The sequence below is a fragment of the Narcine bancroftii genome, chromosome 14 (assembly GCF_036971445.1).
Source record: "Narcine bancroftii isolate sNarBan1 chromosome 14, sNarBan1.hap1, whole genome shotgun sequence".
In the NCBI taxonomy this organism is placed as follows: Eukaryota; Metazoa; Chordata; class Chondrichthyes; order Torpediniformes; family Narcinidae; genus Narcine; species Narcine bancroftii.
The window spans coordinates 70,698,988-70,725,967 of record NC_091482.1 but is presented as its reverse complement, the minus strand read 5'-3'; the positions used below and the strand labels follow the sequence as shown (position 1 = coordinate 70,725,967).

Below are 26,980 nucleotides of genomic sequence, written 5' to 3'. Positions count from 1 at the left end.
GCTGCCCAATTTACATCCAATTAGTATACACCCCCCCCCGATACGTTTCGAACGGCGGGAGGAAACCAGAGCACCTGCAAAAAACACAAGCAGACACGGGGAGAATATACAACTTGCTTACAGACAGCATGGATCCGGACCCTGGTCTTGATCGCTGGCGTTGTAAAGATGTTGTGCTAACCGCTACGACAACCTTGATGTTGGTGAATTAGCAGGTAGTTCCTAGAGGTCCAGGGTGACAAATGTTTCATGTACTTATAGAATTCTAGGCAATGCCATGCCATGCCTAGAAATGTACAGATAGGCTAGTAATAGAAAGAGTCTAACCAGGAGTATTTACCAGAATGTTGAGTGTTTGCATGTGTACTTCTTACAGAACTTTAATCCACAATCTTCTAACTCCCAATTAAATTGCAGATTTATTGTCAGAGTACATTCATGACATCACATAAAACCCTGAGATTGTTTTTTCTGTGGGTGAGGCAGAATTACCACTTTTGGTAGTACAATAAATTCTATAAATAACGTAAACGTGTAAACAACTAAAGAACTGTAAGAAGATCGTGAATGTAAACAAACCAACTTTGCAAGAGAGAATAAAAATAATCAATAAAGTGCACAAGTAGGAGTCCATAAACAAGTCCCTGATTGAGTTTGTTGTTGAGGAGTCTGATGGTAGAGGGATAGCAGCTGTTCCTGAACCTGGTGGAGCGAGCCAGAGCATGTGGTAGGTGATGTGAATCCTTAATAATTGCTTCTGCTCTCCAAAGGCAGCATTCCCTATAGATGTTCTCGATGGTGGAGATGGTTTTGCCTGTAATGTCCTGAGTTGTGTCCACTACTTTTTGGAGGGCTTTACGCTCAAGGGTTTTGTGACGCAGCCAGTCAGCACACTTTCTACCACACCTCTGTAGAAATTTTCCAGGGTTTCCAATGTCGCACCAAACCTCCCCAAACTCCTGAGGAAGTAGAGGCGCTGGTGCTAATAAATGGATAATCACCTTAGCCTCGCTGCATTCTGCTCAAAATCAACTGATAAGTCAGAATTTTGAGTTGGGGTTTAGAGAAATTTATAAATGAAAATTGAGGCATTAAAAGGTTGCAACATGTCAGGATGCAGGCCAGAAACTCCTATCACCAGCACGACTGTTCAAAGTCAGAAGTGATATATCTTAAGCTCAGACTTTCAAAACATTTCATAAAGTAATTCTCATTCAATTTTTACATGACATCCTTGTTTATGTGGAGACTTTGAAATTGTTTTTTGTTCAAATGAAAGGACTGATGTAGATATAATGCTGTTAGTTTAATAAAATTAGTGCTTCAGTTTGTATAAAATTGAATTGAAGACTGTTTGGAAAATGATAGTTTTTGATCACCGCTTCTTATACACTGCCCCAGTTACTTCCCAGCATGAATGTCCCCATACAGAATTAAACATTCCCACTGCTGGCTGACATAGTGCAGAATTACACATACCAAAATGTGAATTTTAGGGGACAGAATTAGCCATTTGCAATTACATAAGTATCTGGAACAAGTTCCAGAAGAAAGTTAAATTTGTAATTATACCTGTCCTGCAACAATATAAAACATTCTCAAATACTACAAACCTCAAAACAAAGTTAAGTATTATCAATTAAAGAATGTCCTGAGACATATCAATTCCATTACCATTCCCAATTACTGTAAATCCTTGGACTATATTAAACAATCCCAATCATTGAATAATGTTGCGATTAGCGGAATCAACCCGGGATCAAATCCCGTGCTGTCTATAAGGAGTTTGTACGTTCTCCTCATGTCTGCACGCTTCCTCCAAGCGCTCTGATTTTCTCCCATGTTCCAAAAATGTGCAGGGTTTGAAAGTTAATTGGTTACTTTTGTGTATTTGGGTAGCGTGGCCTTGTGGGCCGGAAGGGTCTGTTATCGAGCTGTACATCTAACTTAGAATATTACAGTTCGTAACAGGCCCTTGGGCTGTTGTGCTGACCCATATGTACCTACCAAAAAGAATTAAATCCTCCCTACCTCATAACCCTCTATTTTTCTTTCATCCATATGCCTGAATAAGTCCCTATTAAATGCCCCATTTGTTATGGCCTCCACCACCATCTGTGGAAAGGCATTCCAGGCACCCACAACTCTCTGTAACAAAAAACTAACTTATCTCAAATGTCTCCCCTGGGATGGCACAATTGGCATAGCAATTAGCGCAACTGCTTTACAGTGCCAGTGATTGGGACCCGGGTTCAAATCCCGCGCTGTCTGTAAGGATTTTGTACGTTCTCCCCGTATCTCCTTAGATTTTCCCTGGGGACTCTGGTTTCTTTCCCACCGTTCGAAACATACTAGGGGTTGTAGGTTAATTGGGTGTAAATTGGGCAGCACAGACTCAAAAAGGCGTGTTACCATGCTGCCTGTCTAAATTTAAACTTTCCTCCCTCCACTTGGTACAGATGCCCTGGAAAAAAGGTGCTGACTGTCTATCATATCTTTACCTCTCATAATAGACTTCTATTAAGTCAGCTCTCATCCTTCTTCACTCCAAAGAGAAAAAGCCCTAGCTTTGCTAACCTTGCCTGATAAGACATATTATCCAATCTGGAAAAATCTTGGTAAATCTCTTTTGCACCCTCTCCATAGCTTCCACATCATTCCTATAATGAGGTGACCAGAACTGGATACAATATTCTAAGTGTGGCCTCAGCAAGGATTTATACAGCTACAATATTACCTCATGACTCCTGAACTCATTCCCCCAACTAATTAAGCACAAAATACCATCAGCCTTTTAATTATCTCATCAACTTGCATGGCAACCTTGAGGTTTGGATTTGGACCCCAAGGACCCTCTGTTCATCCATACTGTTAACCATGTACTCTGCCTTCAGGTTTGACCTTCCAAGATGCATCACCTCACACTTATCTGGATTGAACTCCATCTGCCACTTTTCCATCCAACTCTGAATCTTGTCTATATTTAGGTTAAATTTTAATTCTGTCCGGTGACATGAAATAAATTTAAATTGACTATGTTGCTGGACAGAATTAAACCTTCTGATTATTGTATGTTCCAGGAAATCACTTACTATCCCAAATAAGATTTAAATATTCCTAATTGTGGGATATACCATGGTAAGGTTAAACATAACCAAAGATTGCTTGTCCTGGATCATGGTTAATTTCCCAATTATTGAGTCCCAGCACTGAGTAAGTTAACAATGGTTTTAACTGGTAAAAGTGAACATGAGATTTGCATAGAGGCTGGTAAATCTACTCATCTCATTGCATCTTATTTAAGTGAAAATCATCTGCCCTTTATTCTATAGAATTTACAGACAGTGGTGTTATGTATAGGTATTATCGTGGGCTGTGTGCGATACATTAAGACATTACTAGGAGTAGTGTTGTTTATAGAATGCAGTGTGTTGAGATAACAGCATTACAGTGAGGTTTGTTCCGAGGAGGCCAGTTAGTGGTGGAGACGGTACGGTGAATGGTGTGATGTAGAACATTATAATCAGCAGTACTGCGTCCAACATTGTGCGATGGTGTGCGGGCTTTTGTACTCTCTGTGACACCATTATGACAAGCAATGTAATGTATATCAGTTGTGAGTTCAGTGTACTTAAGAACAGATTAGAGGGAATTGTCAACTCTACAGATATTCCTCTAGTAACAATGTTTTGAGTTGCGATTTTTCAAAGTTACGATGGTACAGAAGCGATATGCTTTCGGTAGAACCTGTACATCAAATTTTGAATTTCGATCTGTTCTCATGCATGCGATATGCAGTACAATACTCTCTCATGATGCTGGGCATTGGCAACGAAGTGCAGCATCCACTCAAATGTGCACATTCTCTGTAGCAAGAAGCCTGAGAGGGCCAGAGGCCCAGCAGGGGCAAGAAGAATTAGAGCCCACTGAGCTGCCAGGGCCAGAGAGTGAAGGGACCCAGGTGCTGAGCTCCATGCCCTGGGAGGAAGGAGGACAGATGCTGGGGAATGGCGATGGATAAACAGAGCCGGGGAGTCCAAAGGACGCAAGAGGGGAAGGGCAGGACCGGGCAGAAGAGATGGAAGGATGATCAATGTCTGTCTTCATTACCCATAATACCCCCATGCAGCTGAAACTGCTCTGCATTTCCCAGAGCTACGTTGGTGATTATGGGTAATGAAGACGGCCATTGCTCGGTGCGCATGTTAGATCTCATGGTGAAAGGCAGTGCTATGGCACCACTCACTCCACCTTCATATGCTCCAGAGCTCTCTACGAGGCACTGCTCTTTGTAAAAGTGGCGCAGGAACAGCCTTTTAGGACTGCTCCATGAAAAGAGAAGTTCAAATTTTTATCCGTAGATGGAGATGGCCTCGAGGTGGAGACCCAGTATAAATACACCAGAAAGATAAAGATGCATCCCCAACGTTTTGGGATTGAGCCCTGCATCAAGGTATGGAAAAATGTCGACAAGTGCCCAAATAAAATAACACCTATTTATCCCAACTCTGCTTTCTATTGGTTACAAATCCTGCAACCATGCTGATCTTTTACCCTCACTTCATATATCCTTATTTCATGCTGGTTTTTTGTGAGCCACCTTAATGAATGCCTTCTAGAAATTCAAGTAGACAACATCCACCTGTTCCTTCTATTCACTGTGCTCATTTTTATCTCAAAGAACTCCAGTGAACAAGTTAAGCATCCTGAATCCATGCTGCATCTGCCCAATAGATTAATTTTTATCTCAATGTCTTCCTATTTTCTTTAATGATTCCTCAAGCATTTTCCCATCTACATCCATTGAGCTAGCTGTTCTATAGTTCCCTGCCTTTTGTCTATCTCCTTTGAAAACAGTGATGTTACATTTGGTGTCTTCATTTGACTGGGATTTGGCCAGAGCCCAGAGAACTTGGGTAAATTATTCCAGATGAATCTGTTAGAACTTAAATTTACATTTTAAAATTTAGATATACAGCTCAAAAACAGGGCCTACTGGCCCATGAGCCCTTGCTGCCCAATTATACCCAAATGACCTATAACCGCTAAGCGGTTAGTCCAGCGGCGAGCACTACGCTGTTACAACAGCAGTAACCCGGTTCAAATCTGGTAGTGTCTGTAAGGAATTTGTACATCGCACCTTGTGTCAGTGGGTTTCCTCCGGGGGCTCAGGTTTCCTCCCACCCTTCAAAATGAACTGGGCTTTTAGGTCAATTGGGTGTAATTTGGTGGCACAGGCTCGTGGGTTGAAAGAGCCTGTTACTGTACTGCATGTCTAAATTAAAAAATGTAAATTTTAATTATAGAAAATTCATCTGGAATAATTAACAAAGTTTAACTGTGCTGCCCTCTGTCATTTATCTCAGTACCCTGGGTTGCCTCTTATTAGGACTTCCTCTTCAATCATACTGCTTGTATTGAGGTCCTCACCTCCCATCACTTCCTTAACATCAATCTTTGGCATATTATCTGAATCTTCCTCTGTGAAAATACTTGTTCATGGCCTCAGCCATTTCTGCATTAAAATCTGCATTTACAATGCAATATTACCTTTTAATTGGGTGTGGGTGTTTTGGAATGAGTTTTTATCTGATTTGTGCAATTTCCCTTGAGAATAGGATATAATAAAGAGACTAAGCATTTTCCAACTTTTTCAAAAATCGCTATGTAAATGCTGGAAAGGATTGGTCTTGATTGTTGAGTGAACACGTGCAGTCAAATGATGCGATGGAAGTGCACAGCTCAATGGTGAAATCGAGGGGTTTATGCACTGTTCCTTTCTACCTCCCCTGGGTCCACAAAATGAGGACAAAATGCAGGAGTAAAACACGAAAGTGTGCAGACAGCGTGATTGAAGTAAAAACGCAAAGATGGAGAACCTCAGCAAGTCAAACCATATGCAAAGGGTGGTGTCCGTTGTGTATCTTTGCTACATAAAACACAGTTTAACCTGCTGGTCTCTCCAGCGTTGTGTTTTTACAAAATGCAGGAGTGACAGGGTGCAGCCCGATAGCTTTGCTGTTAAAACCTTAATGAAGAGCTTATCATTTCCAATGTGCCCATGATAGAAATGCTGCTCCTTTCATGTATTCATTGCTCAATTTTTCTCATGTTGACTCTAATTTTGTCCCAGCTCTGTCTCCGTTCCACGTTCAGCCTCGGCCGATGGTTGTGGAGGAGGGCGGTGTGGCTAGATTTCAGTGCCAAATTCATGGTTTACCAGAACCACTAATCATGTGGCTGAAGAATCGCAAGCCTCTTGAACCAAATGATGACAGGTAGGTGGACCCAAGCCCTCTCCTTGTTCAGTTCTATTAGCAGGCTTTCCTTTTATCTACCTTCCACAGGGACCACTCCCTCCATCACTCCTCCCTCCCCATCAGTTCTCCTGTTGGCACCTACCACAGGAGAGGCTCCACTTACACCCATTCCTCCTCCCTCATCACCATTCTGGGCCCAAACAGTCCTTCCAAGTGAAGCAACTTTTCTCTTGTGGATCTGCAGGTTGTCTTCTGCATCTGGCAGTCCTTTTGTGGTCTCCTCTACATCGGAGAAACTGGGCGCAGACTGGGAGATCGCTTTGTTGAGCACCTTGAGCATGGATCACCCAAAGGCCTCTCATTTCAATTCCATCCATTCCCTTGCTGACATGTCTGTCCATGGTCTCGTGCATCGCTAGACCTCTTTCAAATTGGAAGAACACCTCATCTTCCACCCAGGCACCCTCCAACCAGATGACATTAACATCAACCTCCAGTTTCCATTAAACCCAACCCCCCCCCCCTTCTTCCTCTGTCACCTTTTCCCCAGTTTTCTTTCTCCCTCTTTCTCTTCCCTCCATCTCCTTTCACAGAGCCAAAATCAATTCTCAGCTTTCCTCTTATCATATCAAATTAAAAGACCGCAAATGCCAATAAAACAGGTGCAATATTACATGAAATTTGCTTTTGTCAGCCATAAGCAGTAGATTCGCCATCAGCAGAAATGCCGGGAGCCTCTTATAGACAGTGAAAGAGAAGTGAAAGAGAGTCCCCCAGGGTCAGTGAGTGTCTGTGGATTTCCCTCCATTGTTCCCACAGGCTCTGCATCTGCAGAAGCACAGACTTTAGTCCAAACCATTAGCAACATGAGCTCCAGACCTTCGACATGATCAGGAAGCCTTCAGAACCCTCCCACATCCCAGTTTCGATACCTGGTGCCTCTTCAGCCAGTGTCCAGCAGTCTGCAACCTGATGTGAGTTCTCCAACTACAATCACCTGCAGCTTGCGTGGGTTTCTTGCCTTGAGTCGTCAACAGCACCGGAGCCCCGCACTGGTCCTCCACTATGCTCACCATCCTTAGGGTCTTTGCCTCAGCTTCTCCTTCTAAAACAGGTGCCCTGCACCAGTCTTCTGCTTCTCTGGAGTCTGCAACTACTCGAGGCTGTTGCACGGGAGTCTGAGATCCCGCAGTTGCAGGATTTTTAAAATGAACTACCATCGGCTCCTTTAAAAGGCTGCTTAAAGCCTATATGGAGCCGTTGGCAGTGGGATTGGGCAGTAGAACCTTGTGGAGGAGCATTGTGTCTCCTCTCCTCACTCTACGTTGGTCCATATTTTGTTAATCTATCCTATCAAAGGATAGATAAATAGATCAACTATATAGATAATTTATAATAGATTATCAGTTAGTGAAGAACATAAAGCAATGTTTCAATAGTGCAGACCAAAGTTTTGATGGTCCTGAAGTAGTAAATCTGCAGACTTTTGTGTTTGCTACAAGATCATGTTGCAACTCTGCAAATCTCTGTTGAGATCACATTTGGAATATTGTGTTTAGTTCTGGTTACCTGATTATAGGAAGTATGTGGAAGCCATGGAGAGGGTGCAAAGGAGATTTCACCAGGATATTGCCTGGATTAGAAAATAAGTCTTATGAAGCAAAGTTGGCAGAGCTGGGACTTTTCACTTTGGAGCAAAGAAGGATGAGATGAGATTTGATAGAGGTTTACAAGATTATGAGAGGTATATTTAAGGTGGGCAGTCAGCACCTTTTTCTCAGGTAGTGGCGGATTAACTATTAGGCTGAGTAGGCTTTAGCCTAAAGGCCCCAGAAGGGGGTAGAGGCAGCAGGAGTGGAAACCACAGGATCCCGGCAGGAGCGGGGACCTCTAGCTCTGCAATTCTTTCTACGCCAAAAGTTCGATTGACCACTCCCCCCACCCCCAGTGTTTATCAACCCCCTGGCATTTTTTGACCCCTTGGATATTCCTCCCCTTTTCCACCCCCCAGGGGACAATATCAACCACTTTGGAGACCCCTAATATATTATTTAACATTACTTAATGTCACTTTATTCAACCGGGGAGCGGGGGGGCAGGAGTGTGTGGGTGGGTGGGTGGGGCAAGGTCAGGAGGAGCCTTACTGAAGCTCAGCTTAGAGCCCAGGTAGTCGTTAATCTGCCACTGTTCCCAGGGCAGGAGTAGCAAACACCAGAGGACATCTGTACAAAGTGAAGGAGGAAAATTTAAGGGAGACATCAGGGGTGTTATTTTTTACACAAGAGTTGTGGGTACCTGGAATGCATTGCTAGGGGTGGGGGTGGAGGCTTAAAATTTAGGGGTGTTTAGGAGACTCTGAGACACATGGATGAAAGAAAAATAGTTATGAGGCCGGGAGGGTTAAATTTTATTTTGGTAGGAATATATGGGTCGGCACAATATTGAGACCAAAGGGCCTGCTGTACTGTGCTGTAATGATCTATGCTCGATGGATCAGTATGCCAAATAGTTTGTTTCATTGAAAGGTTAGCGCAGGTTGGAATTCACTACCTGCAAGTTTTGTAGAAGCAAAGACTGTCATTATATTTAAGCACTTGCTGCGATTTCACCTGCAGGGCTGTGGATCAGGAGCTGAAAATTAAAAGCAATACAAAATGCTGGAGGAACTCAGCAGGTGTACTTGAGAATCCATTTTTGATTGACAGGGATATACTGAGTAGAATGGCCAAATTTAAACCATAAATCTCTATAATTATATTCCATCCCCAGCCCAACGTCAATGATTTCTTTACTCAAAATACCTTGAAACACCTTGAAACTTACGATCTTTAATGAAATCCATACTGTGAACTAAATTGTGGAGACATCGGTTCCCAAGTTTGTGCTTTTGCCTCTGGATTACCGCCTACATAATGTTCTTGAGTTCCAGTGATTGAAGTAAAACAAAATTAAAGCAAATGAGAAGCAGCAAATCTAATTTGTCTGAGATATGTGATGGTACTACTGTCAGAAAAGAAGTTGCTGTTTCCACTCTATTTCCACATTGTTCCTCAAAGAACCACCCTACAGATTGAAGGTATTTGCTCGGTGGAACAGACTGCCTTCATGCAGTGCTTTGTTCTGTCATTCTTGCACTTGGAGCACAGTTCTTGTTCAGAAACTGTTTGAAATGCACAACATCGCGAGGGCATGTGTTCACAGCCACAATTACTCTCTTGATGCCTTCCTGACCTTCAATCCAAACAAACACTAGATACTTCCTCACAGGAAGAGAAAATCAGATGAACGTCAGTGGCTACATTTTCACTGACTTTCTCTAGAATGGCTGATAGAGCCATATGGAGAGAGACAGCGTGGAATATAAGAACATGAGAAATAGGTGCAGGAGTCGGCCATCTAGCCCATCAAGCCTGCTCCACCATTCAATGGGATCGTGGCTGATCTGATGATAGGCTCATCTCCATCTACCTGCTTTTTCCTCCTATCCCTTAATTCCTTTACACTTAAAAAATTTATCCAACCTTGTCTTAAATATATTTACTGCTTCAATGAGAAAAGCAGTTCCTCCTCACCTCCGTCCTAAATCTGCTACCATAGATCTTGAGACTATGTCCCTTAGTTCTAGTCTCCCCCACCAATGGAAAAAAAATTACCTATCTCTATCTTAACTATGCCTTTCATAATTTTATACCTTTCTCATTTTTCTAAATTCCAGTGAGTACAGTCATAGGGGAACCTCTGGAATCAATCTTGGCCCCACTGCCCATGCTAACTATTAACTGTTCATTTCCACTGTAATCCGACATTATTCTCACACTTCTTAGACTTCCCCCAGATTCTAGCTTTCACCTACAGACTGGGAACAACGGGAGGAAACCAGAGCACCCAGAAGAAGCCCATAGGGAAAAAGGGGAAACACTATCCCAACAGCACCGGATGTCTGAATTGTACTTGTGTCTTTGATGTCATGAGGAAGTGACACCATTGATAGATCTGCAGATACCTGAATGCAGACAGATGACTCTCAACTAGACTGAAAACAATAAATGAAAAATTGGTGAGAAATATGGGGCATTGATACCTTCCATTGCTGGCCTTATTGAAGATTAATTATCAACAAATGAATTGTACCACAGAACGAAGAAATCAAGGATGTACACCAAAGGATTTTTGCTTTCAATTTATTTCTCAGTTAATGAGGGCTCAATTCAAGTTCCAAAGGAACCCTATTCCTAAAGCCATACCTACTGTTTTGTGGACAGCAGATCCCATAGTACTGGAGACCCTGCTGGCATAAGCCATATTGACAAGCAGAATCAGAATTTGTTGTCATGAAGACATCACAAAATTCGTGTTTTGCAGCAGTATCACCTTACAGAATAAATAAAAATAGTGCAAGAAAAAGGAAAAGACAAAGAAAGGCAGTGTCTGTGGTTCATTGATCATTCAGGAATCTGATGGCAGTGTGGAAGAAGTTGTCTTTGTGCCGCTGAGTGCTCGTCTTCAGGCTCCTGTGCCCGTTTCTCAATGGTAGTAGAGTGAAGGGGGCATGGCCTGGTTGGTGGGGTCCTTGAGGTTGCTTTATTAAGACACTGCAGAGATGTTGGCCTCAGGTGGTGGCAATGCTTTTCACTCCACTAACCTTAGACTATCTTATGGCTGGAAGGTTGGGAATGGGATATATTGGGAACTTCAGCAGAGGACACTTTGTCCACAGAAGACACTTCAACTAGATGATGGGCTCCAGCAACTGACAATTTCATACAATTGTAGCAACAGTTGAAGGAGTAAACAGGCCCCCTCAGACTGTGCAATGATAACAGCAGAGAAGGCTATTTAGCCAGCTGAAACTGTGCTAGCAGGACTGTTAGTCTTGTTACCTGCAAATTTTCTCGCTTATCTAATTTCTTTTTTGGAAGTTGTGATTGAAATTGCTTCCATCTCCCATTCATACAGTGAATTCCAGATCATAGGCTCACACAGACAACATAACACGTGGCTTGCAGGATCTGACCATATGTGTTGAGCTCAGGTCAGTTAGACCATATATAGTAAAACCCCTGTTGTCTTGAATTCAAGCAACCGACAAAAATAAATCATGGAAAATAAATAAGGTAAAAAATACGGAAATTTAAAACTAGAGAGCCTCGCCGTTAGTTCACCAATCATGCACCAGAAAATTCACTTATCTGGCATCTACCAATTCCCATAGGTGCTGGATACCAGGGGTTTTATTGTATTCTGTAGAATAGTCCAGTCAGATTATGGGCCCAGTGCAGCATTTATAAAGGTCAGGATGAATACTACACATTCTTGATCAATTGTAATGTGTGTGGATTGTAGCAAAGTGTTTTAAATTTAAAATTTGTACATATAAATTTTAATCTAAAAAATATGCATGCAGCATGGAAACAAATCCTTTCAGCCCACAAGTCCGTGCTGCCCAATTACATCCAAATGACCTACAACCCCCATACATTTTGCTTCTGCTTACTGCAACTATTTTCAGATTGGGTATAGGAAATTTTACAAATATTCAAAGTCCAGTCCTGGTCACCGGCACTGTAACAACATTTTAGCTATGTTAACTGTGGGGTGGCATGTTGGGATAGCGGTTAGTGCAATGACGTTACATCAGTGATCGGGACCAGGGGTCAAATCCTACACCATCTAAGAAGTTTGTAGATTCTCCCCATGCGGGTTTTCGCTGGGAACTCCGGTTTCCTCCCACCTTTAAAACATACTGGAAATTGTTGGTTCATTGGGTGTAATTGGGCAACACAGGCTTATGGAACGAAAGGGCCTGTTACTGTGCTGTATATCTAAATTTAAATTTAGTTAGGTCTAGATTAGTCGTGGTTGAGTGCCGTTTCAATTGGTCAGGATCAGGTAGAGAGTGATTGGATAAGGTTTCCTTTGGCTGTGATTGGATGCAGTTTGGATGGGCTGTGACTGGGTCAAATTCGAACTGCATTTTATACCTCTAATATTTCTGCCTGAAAAATATACTGATGATGGTGAAAGTTAACTTCTAACGGAAAAATTAATAAAGAAAACAAAACCCCTCTCAAAGCTTGGGCAGATACAACAGCACCATTTGGAGGAAGTCGTTACTGCATCTACATGCTACTTTAAAAGCTCAAAATATGTAAATAAGAAACTATTTAGGGAGAACTGATTTTTTTTTCGACATACAGTATGGTAACAAGCCATTTTGGCCCACCAGTCTGGGCCAACCAATTTTCACTCAATTAACCAAAACCCCTGGTACATTTCGAATGGTGAGAGGAAACCGGAACCCCGGGGAAAACCCACGCAGACACAAGGAGAATGTACAAACTTCTTACAGACAGCGCTCTGGCTGTCCCAATTTATGGTGCTCTAAAGGTATTGCACCAACTGCTGCGCCAACCATATATGTTGGGGGGAGTCACCAACTCAGAGGCATTCATAGCACTAATGTGTCTAAATGGATGCAGGTGACATATCGAATGGAGCAGACCAAGAATTGTTGGAGGAACTCAGCAGGTAGCCAGCATCCATGGGTAGAAATGGTCAGTCAACGTTTCAGTCTTGATAAAGGTCTCAGACACAAAACGTTGACTGGCCATTTCCACTCATGGGTGCTGGCTGACCTGCTGAGTTCCTCCAACAATTCAACAATTCTTGGTCTGCCCAAGATTCCAGCCTCTGCAGCGTTTATATTTCTCACCCATATCTAAATGGATTGAACTGTTTGCAAGGGATCGTAATTGTGTTTGGGTCCAAGTATATTTTAAGAATAGATACGGATTGAAACAGAAAGTATAAATAAATGAAATGAATGGATTGTGGCCTTTACTACTTGGACCATTTCTGGGTTTCACCCAGGCTTTGGAGAAAGTGCAATTTAGGTTGAATTATGGTGAGAGATTACACAAAGCAAGTTAGATTCTCTATCATTTGGTAGGTTAAGGTTTTGCATGGAATTAAAGGAAATGGATGGTATAGATGGAGAGGACATTTATGCAGTGCTTAGGGAGTCTGCGTCAAGGGCACATTGTCTAAGTCGATCCTTTCTGGAAACATTATGCAGAGATATCAGTCTCAGATTTGAATGTATTGACATCCACTCTTGTCTTCAATAACTCTCTGTTGCAACAGGAGTTAATGCCAAGATGAGTTTTAATTTTAAATCTGAGCCTGATATTTCCACAGGGGTTCAGGGATATTGGGAAAAGACAGTGATGTGGAGTGAAACAAGAAAGTCTGCAGATGCCATGATTGTAGTTAACACACACAGGAGCTGGAGAAACTCAGCAGGTCCTACAGGATCCATTGGTAGCAAATATATAGTACTAAGGTTTCCCCTGATCAGTTCTCAGCTTTTCCTCTTCTGCCCTCTTATCCCTGTCCAATTACGGCCTCTTGACTGTTGGCTTGTGCTTCTCCCCCTGACCTTTCTCCCCTTCACCCCCAGCATTTTTATTCAGTCACCTGGCTGTTTTTTGCTTGTGTTTTGATGACTAACTCAGGCTCAAAATGTTAGTTATATATCTTTGCCTCCTATGGACACTGCAGGACCTGCTAAATTCCTCCATCATTTTTGTGTATTAACAGTGATTTGGAGTTAGTTTTGGTGACATCTGCCAAATTCTGGTGGTCAGAGGTGATATTCACTTCTTTAATACTTTAGTGCCAGCCGTGATGGCTCTTAAATCAATTTATTTCTCAGTTATTTCTTTGATCACACCCACACCCAGACTCTGTTTCATATCATGGATAGCAAAATTACCTGAAAGCAGAAGTTTAGAAATGGGTTTATTTGGAACTATATCAACAATATTAGCATTTCCTGAATTCAAATCATGCCATTGTGAGGGAGAAAAATCTTGAGTGGCTATCATTTTCAGATTTATTGTCAGAGAACATCCCTGACATCACATACAACCCTGAGATTCTTTTTCCTGTGGGCCAGGGAGAATTACCACTTATTGGTAGTGCAAAAAACCTGTACACAGCGTACACATGTAAACAAAGAAAGAAATACAACCAAACTGATAGTGCAATACAAAGAGAAAAAAAAAGTGCACAAGTAAGAATCCTGAAATGAGTCCCTGATTGAGTTTGTTGTTGAGGAGTCTGATGGTGGAAGGGGAGCAGCTGTTCCTCAACCTGGTGGTGTGAGTCTTGCGGCACCGATACCTCTGTCCTGATAACGGCAGCAAGAACAGAGCATGTGCTGGGTGGTGTGGGTCCTTTATGATTGCTGCTGCTCTCTGATGCCAGCAATCCCTGTAGATGTTCTCGATGGTTGGGAGAGTTTTGCCTGTGATGTCCTGGGCTATGTCTACTACCTTTTGGAGGGCTTTCCACTCGGGGTTTTGGTGTTGCCATATCAGACCATGATTGCAGCCAGTCAGCACATTTTCCACCACACATTTGTAGAAATTTGCCAGGGTTTCTGATTTCATATCCAACCTCCTGAGGAAGTAGAGGCTCTTGTGCTTTCTTCACGATGCCTTTAGTGTTTTGGGTCCAGGAAAGATCATCCGAGATAGTGACTCCCAAGAACTTAAATTTGCTTACCCTCTCCACTTCCGATCCCACAATGATCACTGGATTGTACACCTCTGGTTTTCCCTCCTGAAGTCAACAGTCAGCTCCTTAGTTTTGGTGACATTAGTGCGAGGTTGTTGTTGGTGCACCATTCAGCCACGTTTTCAATCCCCCTCCTGTTTCTGACTCATCCCCTTCCTTTATACAACCCATTACTGTGGTATCATTGGCAAATTTGTAGATGGTGTTATTGAGGTACTGAGCTACACAATCGTAGGTGTTAGAACATTTTCATATTTCACAAAGAAAACAAACTGATGGTTTACACATAAATGAACATCATCTGGTTCAGGATGATGGATTTGGTGCTAAATAGAAACCTGGTGGGCCAGTATCTGAAATTCTGTTCTCTATCTCCAGATTTACTTTCCTACCCACGGGAGTCCTCCAGATTACACGAGTTGGAGAAGAAGACAGCGGAATATACCACTGTGTGGCTGCCAACACTGCCAACACAAGGAATAGTGAGGAAGCCAGTCTCACCGTGTCAGGTATGTGTTGATTTTCTGCATGCATTTTGTTTGAGAAAAAAAATTGGAATCCTATTCTTGGATCCAACATCGGGATTCCCTTCAGTCGTGCTGTGAGTGCTATATCTGAATCCAGTGACGCTTGTTAGAGACCCACAGAGCCTGTTAAATTAAATATTATAGCAAGCCCTGTTGCCTGAGTCTTTCTGGAAAAGTTTCGTGAATGCATCATGTGGCAGAGAGCCTTGAATTCCTCTGCTCAGCTAGTGCCCTCTGATTTGCATTGTGTTCGATGCATGTAACATAGCTGCATGTACACAAAAACCTTCAAACACTCCACGGATCAACTGAGGGAAGGGGGAAGGGGAGAGGGCTTCACTGTGTTCCAGTTCTACAGGAAGGTTCATCTTGCTTCTGTCAGAAAGAATCTCATCAAATTTGCACTCACATAATTCCCCAAGGTATTTGATTTGAGAGCAGTACTTAATTGTTTCTAATATTAGAATTTTGGAGAAAAGCACAGCGCATTACCAAGACATTAATATTCATTATACGCACTGACTGCTTGGGTCCTGTACAACAGGACTGTTCACGTGTCCTAGAAACAGCTTCCTTATATTCAGGATGAAAGCTGCGCTGTACTTGAAATAACGGAATTTTCAGAGAAACCAACTCCATGATCACCAGCTGAAAAGGTTTTAAAAATGGTCATTAGGGTGTGAGTGAGACTGATAAAAGCAGTGCATGATAGATGTTCATGACCTGTTTGTTTGCCTTCCTGATTTCCATCACCCACCCCCTCCCCTTGTAGCTGGTGTGGAATGCACAAATCACCCTCTAGTACCTCTCCCACGCTCTTCAGTGGATTGCATATTGGCCTTTGACCCTTGGTTCTTCGAGTTGGTGTCCAGTTCATTGTTAAAAAGGCCAAGTATTTTTAGACAGCTGATCTATTCTTCGTTCTGAGACATAGTGGTTGCTCAGGCATCCTTTATTTGCTGCAATTCCATCAGAACTTGTAGTAACTTCAGAGGAAAAGATTTAGAAACTTTAGAGACAGACTTTAGGAGAAGTTAAATTGGAATTTAATGAAATTTAACTTGAAAAAGTGTGGGGTATGGCACTTTCGTAGGTAAAACCAGGGCAGGACTTAATGGTAGGGCCCTGAGGATTGTAAAAGAACAAAGTGAATTGGGAGTATAGGTACTAAGTACAGGAGAGATGTCAGAGGTAAATTTTCTCACACAGAGAGTGGAGGGTGCCTGTTGGGTTGTTGCGGGTGCTAGTGGAGGCTAGTACAATAGGGACTCATAGGCATATGGATGTAAGAAAAATGGAGGATGATGGGTGCAAGGTAGGGATAAATTAGATGTTACCTGCAAGCAATTGGAATCGATAGCCAACCGGATATACGGAATATTGCACTGCTACTTACCATGACAGGACCACAAGCTGTAGAGTTTTCAACATATTAGTTTTTTTCTGAGGCAGTGAAAATACAACAATGTTATCAAGATGTTTGATGAACACTGTTCACCAAAGAAAAATAAAACCTTCGAAAGGGGTGTGTTTGACTCACGCACGCAGCTACAGGGAGAGAGCTTTGGTACTTTTTTAACTGACTTAAAACTAAAAGCAAGAACATGCAATTTTGAACCGCTGCAAGATTCAATGATCTGTGATCAAATTGTGTTCAGGATTATTGATAAGAAAGAGGTTGCTGTGAGAAACAGCTTACTTTAGCTGGAGCTGTGAAAAATTTCGGTGATAGTGCAAATGAAGGCATAATCCTAGCCACAGTGACTTGATACACAAACAAACAAAAAATGGAGAGACATTCAATTGTAAATGATGTGGCACAAAGTATGCGGCAAAGTCTGTAATAAGAGCAAACGGCAGAATCACTAGGGCAAAGCAATGTTTTTCCAAAGGGAAACTAAACAGAAGTAAAACTGTACACACTAGAGAAGAAACTGTTCTCAGTGATACACTTTTCATGGGCATGGAGGTGCAGGAAGTGAACAGTGTCGAGCAGGATAAATGAACTGTGTCATTGCATACAAATGGAACAAATATTCCTTTCAAGTTAGACACGGGCAAAGGTCAATTTGATCAGTGAGCGCGACATCAGGGCAATGAAGATAAAGTCATACATCCATGCAAATTCTGTACTGCTCAAAGTAGACAATGGATAGGGCATCGACACAAAAGGTACATGTAAACTCAAAGTGAAAGTTAAAAGATAAAAAGCACCTCCTCAGGTTCACAGTAGTCCCAGATGGACATGAATCATGGCTTGGTGACAAAGCCTGTGAAAACTTGAGCCGAGTCAAGAGGGTGTATCACATGAACAGTGACCATGTACATCATTGAGGAAATATTGGATTAATCTCCCGTTATCTTCAAGGGGTTTGGTGTTCTACCATTCACGTGTAAGATACAGTTAAAGGAGGACGCACCGCCAGTAGTCCATGCCCCGAGGCAGGTTCCAGCATCACTGAAAGGAAAGCTCAAGCAGGAACTCAACCAAATGATGTCACACGGGGTCATAAAGAAATTGGAGGAACCTTCAGAATGGGTGAATTCAGGGTGTGTGTCAAAAAGAAGAACGGTGACCTATGCGTGTGCATGGACGCAAATCTAATGCCAATATAAAGAGAGAACATTATCAGATTCCATCCTGGGATGAAATGAAAATTGAGATGGCCAGTGCAAAGTTTTTCACTAAATTGGATGATTCCCAGGGCTTCTGGTAAATAAAAATGAATGATGACAAACACAAAATACTGTACATTTAATCACTGTTTGGCTGATCCTCCTCCCCATGGATGCTTTTTGGAATTTCCTCAGCACTGGAAATGCTCCACAAGACAATGGAGCACATCATAGAAGGTATAAATGTGGTACGTGTATACATGGATGATATGATCCTATGAGGATTCATACAAGATGAACACAGCAGCAAAAACTCATCAAAGTTCTACAACACATCCAGAAGTATGGATTAAAGTTAAACAGAGAAAAATGTTAGTTTGATGTGAAGGAAATCACCTCCCTGGGAGATAACCAGTCAGAGGCAGGTGTAGAGCCAGACAAGAGCAAGGTGAAAGCAACTTTAGAGATGCCCAGACCCACTGACAAAAAAAAGATGCATCAAGGACAATGACAATATCTGAATGTAAAAAATATTGAGAGAGCTGGGAATGATCAATTTCATTGGTAGATTCATACCCAAACCTGTCTTCCAAAACAAGTTGTTACAGGATAATTGTGAATTCAACCACCAGGAGGAATGGGGATGACTAAAATCCATTCTAACTACAGAACTGGTACTTTTGAGGTTCTTTGACCTATCTGGAAAGATGAAAGTATTCACGGATTCTTGAAAAGATGGAATAGGTGCCGTACTACTTCAGGTTATGAGAGAAGATGCATCAAGGACAATGACAATATCTGAATGTCAATAGGCACAGATCAAGAAAGAATGTCTAGTTCTGGTCTATGGACTCAAGAAATTCCATAGTTATGTGTATGGTCTACCAACATCATAGCAGAAACAGGGCACAAGCCATTAATAGCAATAATCAAGAAAAATTTCAATGGAGAATCCAAAGACTGATGATAAAGCTGCAACATTATAACTTTGAATTGGTGTATACACCAGGGAAACTTATTGTGTTAGCTGATGTGTTATCCAGGGCAATGACACAGAGTGAAGCACACAATCAGAGTTCCAAAGAGACAGATGAGAATCTCATTACTGAATCTCTTCCCAATTCTGACATGAAATCAAAGCAGATTACAGTGGAAACAGAAAAAAGGATATAGATCTACAGAAGGTCATGAAGAATCTGAATGAAGAATTGCCTAGAGGTGAATATCAGCCATACAATAATATCAGACCTGAGCCGAATGTTGTCAGTGGGCTTCTACTCAGACAGCAGAATTATCATTCCTCAATCACTGCAACACTGCTGAAAAGGATGAATGAGGGGCACCTTGGAATTGAAAAATCCAAGAGGAGGGCCAGACTGTTGTTTATAGTCCAGGGATAAATGCTGATATTGAGAGGATGGTTTTGAGCTGTGAGGACTGTTTGAAGAGCTGCACACTTAAATGTTTGTATTGCTGATGTTCATGTTACGTTTGTGTTGAAATTTATATCAAAAGAATACTGTATTAATGTGCCATTTTTGATTAAACATCTCAAGGAAAGGGGATGTTGTGATAGAATGCTACCACCAGAAGGAGTCAGAGACAGAGTATGAAGCATCTGTGGAATGTTGCATCTTTAGTAGATTCAAGAGGTCTGCACGTGTGTGTTCTGTTTTAGTGCTGGTTGCTAAGTTAATAAATCTAGTTTTAAGAAGAACCCAAGTTTCTTCATTGTAATAAAAGAAACATCACATTGTATATCGGCACCTCAGTACCAGAGAGTGATGCAAGCAGTCAGAATGCTCTCCACAGTACACCTGTAGAAATTTGCAAGAGTCTTTGGTGACATACCAAATCTCTCAAACTCTTCACAAACTGGCGAGCCTTCTTCATGATTGCAATGACATGGAGGCCCCAGGATAGGCCTTCAGAGATGCGAACACCCAGAAATTTGAAGTTCCTAACCCCTTGATGAGGACTGGTTTCTGATTTTCCCCACCTGAAGTCCATAATCAGTTCCTTAATTTTGTTAACATTGAATGGAAGGTCGCTATGGTGACACCACTCAACCAACTGATCCATCTCACTCCTGTATCCTCCATCTAAGTAGTTGCTAGTTGTCTGAAAGAGATTCTGATGAGAATGGATGAAGATGATATTGATTTTAATTACTCAATTCGCATATCTCAGCTCCTCCAGGCCGTGGATAGAATTAAATGTTTGCTTCCGGTGCTTTGAGCAGCATAAATAATTCAAATAATTAGATAGGCCTGACAACAGTGCGAATTTAATTCACCAAGTGAGGACTCTAGGGTTTCATTATTTTAAGACCACTTCCAATTATTAGCATTTTGGTGTACAGTTGGATTGATTTGTGGTCAAGTGTACTGTCTCACATTTCATTTATCATAGCTCACACTACCAGAATCATAGAATAGACAGAGCATCCTCTATTACACTGATCAGAATGTGCTTTGTAGGTTCAGCCTATTGGTTAGTGGGGTAGGAACTGTCCCAGTGAGTATAATTGCTTCCCACAGTTTGACAGATATTGGCCGAGATTTTTCAGGGTAGCTGTTCATGTTCATAGCAGGTACCCAGAATGATTGAAAACAAATTTGGGTGTTCAGTGCAAATGGAAAATGGCTGGCAGTGACCACTGGTTTTATTTGAAGGCTGGACTCCATGTGGAATTCAGTAGGAAAAGATGGCTTCCATGATGAACTCTCCCCAGAATTCTGCAATAGGTCCACAGAGGATACAATCATTTTGATTTGAATGGAGAACAATGTCTGTGAGAATCTTTCACTTTTATAAAACTATTTTTGGAAGGCTGTTAACTGAGCAAACATTCTTCCCAAGATTTAATTTATGAAAAAACAGACTTGATTCATTTAGATTTTTTGAAATGTTTGCAAAGGTTTTATTTTGAAATGATTTAGTATAAATTATTTGATTTTTTTTTGTAAGCTTTTGAAGCATTTGGAGTTTTTAAAGGCTGATGGTTCCTGCTGCCTGGGGGAACGGCGAAGCAGGTGTCACAGTGGGAGGGGCTAATTCTGATGGGAGGTGCTTGGCTATGAAAAATCCTCCACAGCAGTTTTCATTGTCAACTCCTGCTCAGAAAATTTCATGGATAAAAATATTTTATTTTTATTGAAGCTGATGGCAAACCAACACAACAGGGTGATTTAGGACAATTGAGGGCTCTAATGTAACCCAGGACCTGGTTATGCTACCCTTAATAAGGGTGAAAATGGAAACCTTTGAAAACCCATGACAGGTCAGGCAGTATCTTTGGGAAGAGGAACAGAGTTAATGTGTTAGGTCCGGAACCTTCCATCTGAACTGGGAATTAAAGGTAAAATATGAAATTTTAAGTTGCAGAGAAGATGTGGGCGAAATGGGTAGAACAGAAGAAATACCTTTGCTAGCGTGAGTCCAAGTCATTTGGGGCATTTGAGTTATTCTGCTTCTCTCTCTTCCATCCCTTGTTGACATTTGCTCTCATGTCAGACTTTCATTTCTAGCTTTCGTCCATTATAGTGGCCAATGCCTTTGAATGCGTCTCACCTTTTCTCCAGAATAGATCAAGGATAGGAGTTTTCCTGGCCATTATCTTCCATCCCATCAGCTTCTGCTTTCAACAGAAGGTCCTTCAAAATTTTCCACCTGGAAAGAAACATAATCACCCTTCTGATACATTTAAAAATTTTACATATCTACACAGACTTTGAGAAGCGTTAAAGCACAGCTCCTCTCCCCTGCCTTGCCTCCTATAAAAGGCCTTTCTAACAACAGACCCAGCACCATTGGCATCAAAACCTCACCCTGATTTATGATTTGGGCCTGCACTGAGGTGGCCAGGATGTCCGGTCCAAGCCTTGCATTTCTCAAGGCTTTAGAAACATAGTGACCAGGTCAACTGGATTTAAATTTAGACATACAATTGGGTCCGTGCTGCCCAATTACTCCAAATTGACCTAGAATCCTCTACAAGGCTGGTTCATTTTAAAGGGTGGGAGGAAACCAGAGCACCCAAAGGAAGCCCACGCAGACACAGGGAGAACATTCAAACTCCATACAGACAGCGATGGATACGAACCCAGCTTGCTGGTGATCTAACCACTACGCCAACCTTGCTGCCCTCACTATACTAATACCACCTCGCCAACCTTGCTGCCCTCACTATACTAATACCACTACGCCAACCTTGCTGCCCTCACTATACTAATTCCACTACGCTAACCTTGCTGCCCTCCACAGATAGTGACTGACGATTGACGGTTAAATAAAGCAAAATTTGGCAGATGGTGTTGGCAATAATTTCAGGAATGAGAGTGAAGGCTTTGGGGGATGGTAAAATTCAGGTGAAATTGAAGTAACCATTTGCCTTGAATCTCCTTCCATTTTACTTACCATTGTAGTCAATAGAATGGAATTGAAAGAGATCTATTAGAAGTGGCAGAATCAATAGTGCCTGTAGTCAACATGAACCATACGCCAATCAGCCAAATTACTGAGCCTGTCGGTCTATCCAATGTCTCTCGTCCTCTGCAGCATTTCCATTTTCACATATCTTCAGGTTTGCCATTCCTTTTTCTAAAATGACCTGTTCTTATCCTTCAATATTCCTCTTACAGCTGGAATTTAGGTAGATTATGGTGAGACAGGCAGTTCAGAGGGCAGAATGCAGCCTTGTTCACTCCTGTGGGGGGAAGTTTGGGTGAGGTGGTCCATTTCGTGCATCCACCTCCTTTCTCAGCTCTTCATGTGAGCACAACTGATTTAACTTGAAACCATCCATTTTCTCAGATACCTGAATATTTTAGTTTTTCACAACTTCAGGATAAAAGGGTATCAATTTAAAACAGAGGTGCGAAATAATTTCTTTCGTCAGAGGGTTATTTGTCTGTGGAAATTGTTGCCACAAGCGGCTGTGGAAGCAAGTTCATTGGGTGTATTTAATACAGAGATTGACAGGTATTTGATAAGTCAGTGTATCAAGGGTTACGGGGAGAAAGCTGGGGAGTGAGGCTGAGTGGGAGGATGGATCAGCTCATGATAGAATGGCGAGGCAGACTCAATGGGGAAATGGACTGACTTTTGCTCCTCTATCCTGTGATTATAATTGCCTTCTTGTGCACAAAATATTACCTTTCCTTTTGCATGATATAAATGTACTTGATATTTTTGTTTTGTAAATGTAGTATGGATGAAAATTAACACCAGCCTCAAATTTGCTCATCTTTTTCCAAGGCTGAACTCATTGCTATTCATACCATCCCAGGCATATCAAAAAGGATATTAGTAACCAGCTGAGAATACCTTTGTCAACTGGCCGCATCCCATTGTAGAATTCTACAGCTTAGTCACTGCCTTTTGATTCTTTTCCCCAGGTTCCCATTCTAATGTTTATAAGGAGCCAGCAATCCTGGTTGGTCCTGAGAACCTCACACTCACTGTGCACCAAACAGCCGTTTTGGAATGTGTGGCAACAGGAAACCCTCGACCAATCGTCTCCTGGAGCCGACTCGGTGAGCATCTTGTTGCAGCATGTGGGGTTATGATTGGTGGAAGTTGGGTTGTGACCACAATCAATAAAATCTCTTTTAATGGAAGAGAAAATAAAGGCTTGGAAAGAGTGTGGGTCAGACCTGATAGAGGAGTTAGAGGTTTAGGGAAATTTGACTTAAAGATCTGCTCAGGCATAAAATTAAAATCTGACCCATCCTAATTAAGCACAACTCAATTTTCTTCCTGCCAGCCCAAACCTGCCTCATAGTTGGATCCTTTTGGACATGGGGAGTTTGCTGCTCATGTTCGCCAGTTGTCTGGGTGGAACTGTCGGCACGGTGTGTGGGGCACTGTTTCAGGACCGCTCTCCGAACATGAACACATGGCTCAGCTCTGCTTCCAACTTCATCTCCTTTGTGTTCAATCAGGACATAGAGCCACTTGCTTGGATAATACGCACACACACGCGTGGATATATAATATATACACATGCATCTGTATTCTGCAACTTTGTTACTTTTTCTGTAAAAATCCTGCAAAAATTCTGTGTTTTGAAATGTGTGTGTGTGGGAGCTGATCTAACAAATCCTCCCAAGCCACCTTTAAATACTCTGTCACACCTTCCCCCTTTAAAGGGAGTTTTAACATGAGTTAAAATTCAATTATAACTAAACTGTCTTAAAACTCACTAAAGAGACAGCAATACACAATATATAACATGTTATAATACAGTAATTCAATTTTAAAAGTATTTTTATACACGATCAATTTTAACATCTTGACAATCGGCAATAACATTATTTACACCACTGATATGGTTAATTTGCAGATCATATTCTTGTAATATCAAACTCCAACAAATCCAACTTAGTAAGAAATTTAGCTTTGCCAATTTTATCAATACAGTCATCTATTCTCGGAATAGGATAATCATCTGTTTTAGTTACCGAATTAACCTTCCTATAATCTGTACAGAACCTAACAGTTCCATCTGGTTTTGGTACCAGAATTCAAGGAGAACTCCAATCTGAGTTAGAAGGTCTAATAATGTCATTCATCAACATGTATTCCATGTCCTGATCCACAATTTTACTCTTTTGAATGTTTATTCTATATGGGGGCTGTTTTATGGGATTTGTCTCTCCTTCATCTACATCAGGGAACAAATTTGTGTATTTCAAAAGTAATTCTTTCAACTGCATCTGCTCTTGTAACTTAAGATGGCCTAACTTTTCTTCCAAATTTTCCAAAATTGTCGAGTTAGACAAGTGCACAGGAACCATGGTTTCTATAAGGTTACCCTCACAAGATTCTGTTTCCATCATCTTATGATCCCCCACTTCCTCCCCTCTGTCAACAACTAACACATCTGATACAGATTGTTCTCCACTACCATTATCCTCATAATAAGGTTTCATTAGTCATATCCACAAGCTATTTCTTTAATCTCCTGTTCAGTTACTACATTCTCCCGAATTGCTGAATGAACTCTTTCCTTGACAAAGAGAAATCCTTACTCTCACAATGACCCTGCTCTTTCAAAAGTACTTCAGAAGTACTGGGCAAATCTCTATCAACTGGATTTTCTTCAGCTGTCATAATTTCCTTAGTTTCAGACCTAGTTACCGCACATGCAGGATATATCTCTCTAACCACATCCTTACAGGCCAATTTGTCAATCTTAAAACTGACCCAACTTTATCCTCTGCCAAATCATTCCCCAAGAAAAACAAGACCCCCTACGTGGGTAACTTTGGAATTACTTCTACTACAACAGGTCCTTTGACTAATTCTGAATTCAGCACAACCTTGTGAAGTGATATCGACTCTACCTCACCTCCAACACCTTTAATCAAAGTTGTCTCCCATGTCAGTCCTTTGATCCACAGTTAAAACACTTCCCAACAACAATGACTGAGCAGCCCCAGTATCTCTAAGAATTTTAACTGGAACCTGTGGTTCTCCCTCCTTTATTGAGACAAAGCCCTCTGACACAAAAGGCTTGAAAACATCCTTGACACCCTTACCAGGTTTGGCACCTATGCTCTCCTTAAATTCCACTGTTTGAATACACGCTTCTAGAAAAAAACTTCTTTATCAAGACTAGACAATTCACAATCACATGACCAGGTTTCTTACAAAAATGACATACAAATGCAGAAGTTCTGTCCTTTGCTACCTTTCCTTCATCTTTTCTTTTAACGTTTTCTCCAGACTTTCTTTCAGGCCGACTATCCTGCTCCACATTAACCTTATGAACAGGTTTATGAATCTGTTCCACATTCGCTCTCTGAAAATACCTACTGTTCTGAAATGTACTTTTGTGAATCAGAGCAAATTCGTCTGCTAATCTAGCGGCCTGTTGCCACGTCCCCATGTCTCTCTCATCCAGGTATAATTTAATCTCCTCTCGGGCACACCTTTTAATTTCCTCTATAAATATTAATTCTCTCAATCTGTTAAAATCATTGTTTATTCCTTTTGAGATTCACCAACGGTCAAAACACACAGATTTCTTCAGAGCAAAATCCATATAAGATTGATTCCATGTTTTTATCAAACTCCTAAATTTTTGTCTATATGCTTCTGGAACCAACTCATAAGCTTTCAATACTGCTTGTTTAACAGTATCATAATTTGCCACATGCTCTGCAGTCGAGCTAGAGGATGCATTTTGTGCTTTTCCCTTCAATACACTTTGGAGCATTAAATCCCATTTTTCTTTTGCCCATTTTAATCTCTCAGCAACCTCTTCAAAAAGCTAAAGATAGATATCTATATCTCCCTCATCAAAAGGAGGCACTAGATTTACCTCTCCTCTAGGCAAAAACCTCTCCCCAGGATTTACAGCTTCACCTTTCTTACTTTACTCCCTCTCAATTTTCATTCTCTCTAACTTAAACTTGTCTTTCAGCGAACTCGAATTCATATCTCCTCTGTTTTTCAGCTTTCTCTGCTTGACATTTCCTCTGTTTCTCAGCCTCTTCTCTTTGCTTTTTTAGCCTCTTCTCTCTGCCTTTCAGCCTGGTCTGCCTCATATAGTTGTCTCTGCAACTCAAAATTACATTTCTCTCTTTCCTCTTGCACCCTCAATTTTTCCAATTCCAATTGCAACTCAGCAGATCTATCCTCTGGAAAATCTTCTATGTCCTTCTGAACAAATTTACCCTGACCTATATCATATTTCACTATGATCATCTGAATTTGTACTTTCCTCATCCAATGTTTAACTTCAGTCAGTTTTAATGCCTTAGAAATAACCATCAGTTCCTCTTTTCTCCTGCTCTGCAGGAGATGGTTGCAGCAAAAATGTATCAACGTCCATTGCTGCTGTTTATCCAGGCACCAGCTTTAAGTTCGCTTGCAAAAATTCCAGACACAATAGCTTGCAAAAAAAAACCAATTAACTAATAAATCTCCAAATTGCAATGTTCAAATCCTAAAGGATGAGCCCCCATGAAATGTTACGGAGTCCAGAGG

General features: G+C 41.5%; 1 protein-coding gene across 2 annotated transcripts in view; it reads left to right on the top strand.

The window, feature by feature from the left end:
- Nucleotides 1-26,980, top strand: part of igdcc3 (immunoglobulin superfamily, DCC subclass, member 3) — a 137,847-nt gene that overhangs the window by 58,118 nt on the left and 52,749 nt on the right. For both annotated transcript variants that reach the window (XM_069911963.1, XM_069911962.1), the window contains exons 3-5: nucleotides 6,134-6,278; nucleotides 15,219-15,349; nucleotides 23,383-23,520. In XM_069911963.1, the coding sequence (XP_069768064.1) occupies nucleotides 6,134-6,278; nucleotides 15,219-15,349; nucleotides 23,383-23,520 (414 nt within the window). The remainder of the gene's footprint in view (nucleotides 1-6,133; nucleotides 6,279-15,218; nucleotides 15,350-23,382; nucleotides 23,521-26,980) is intronic.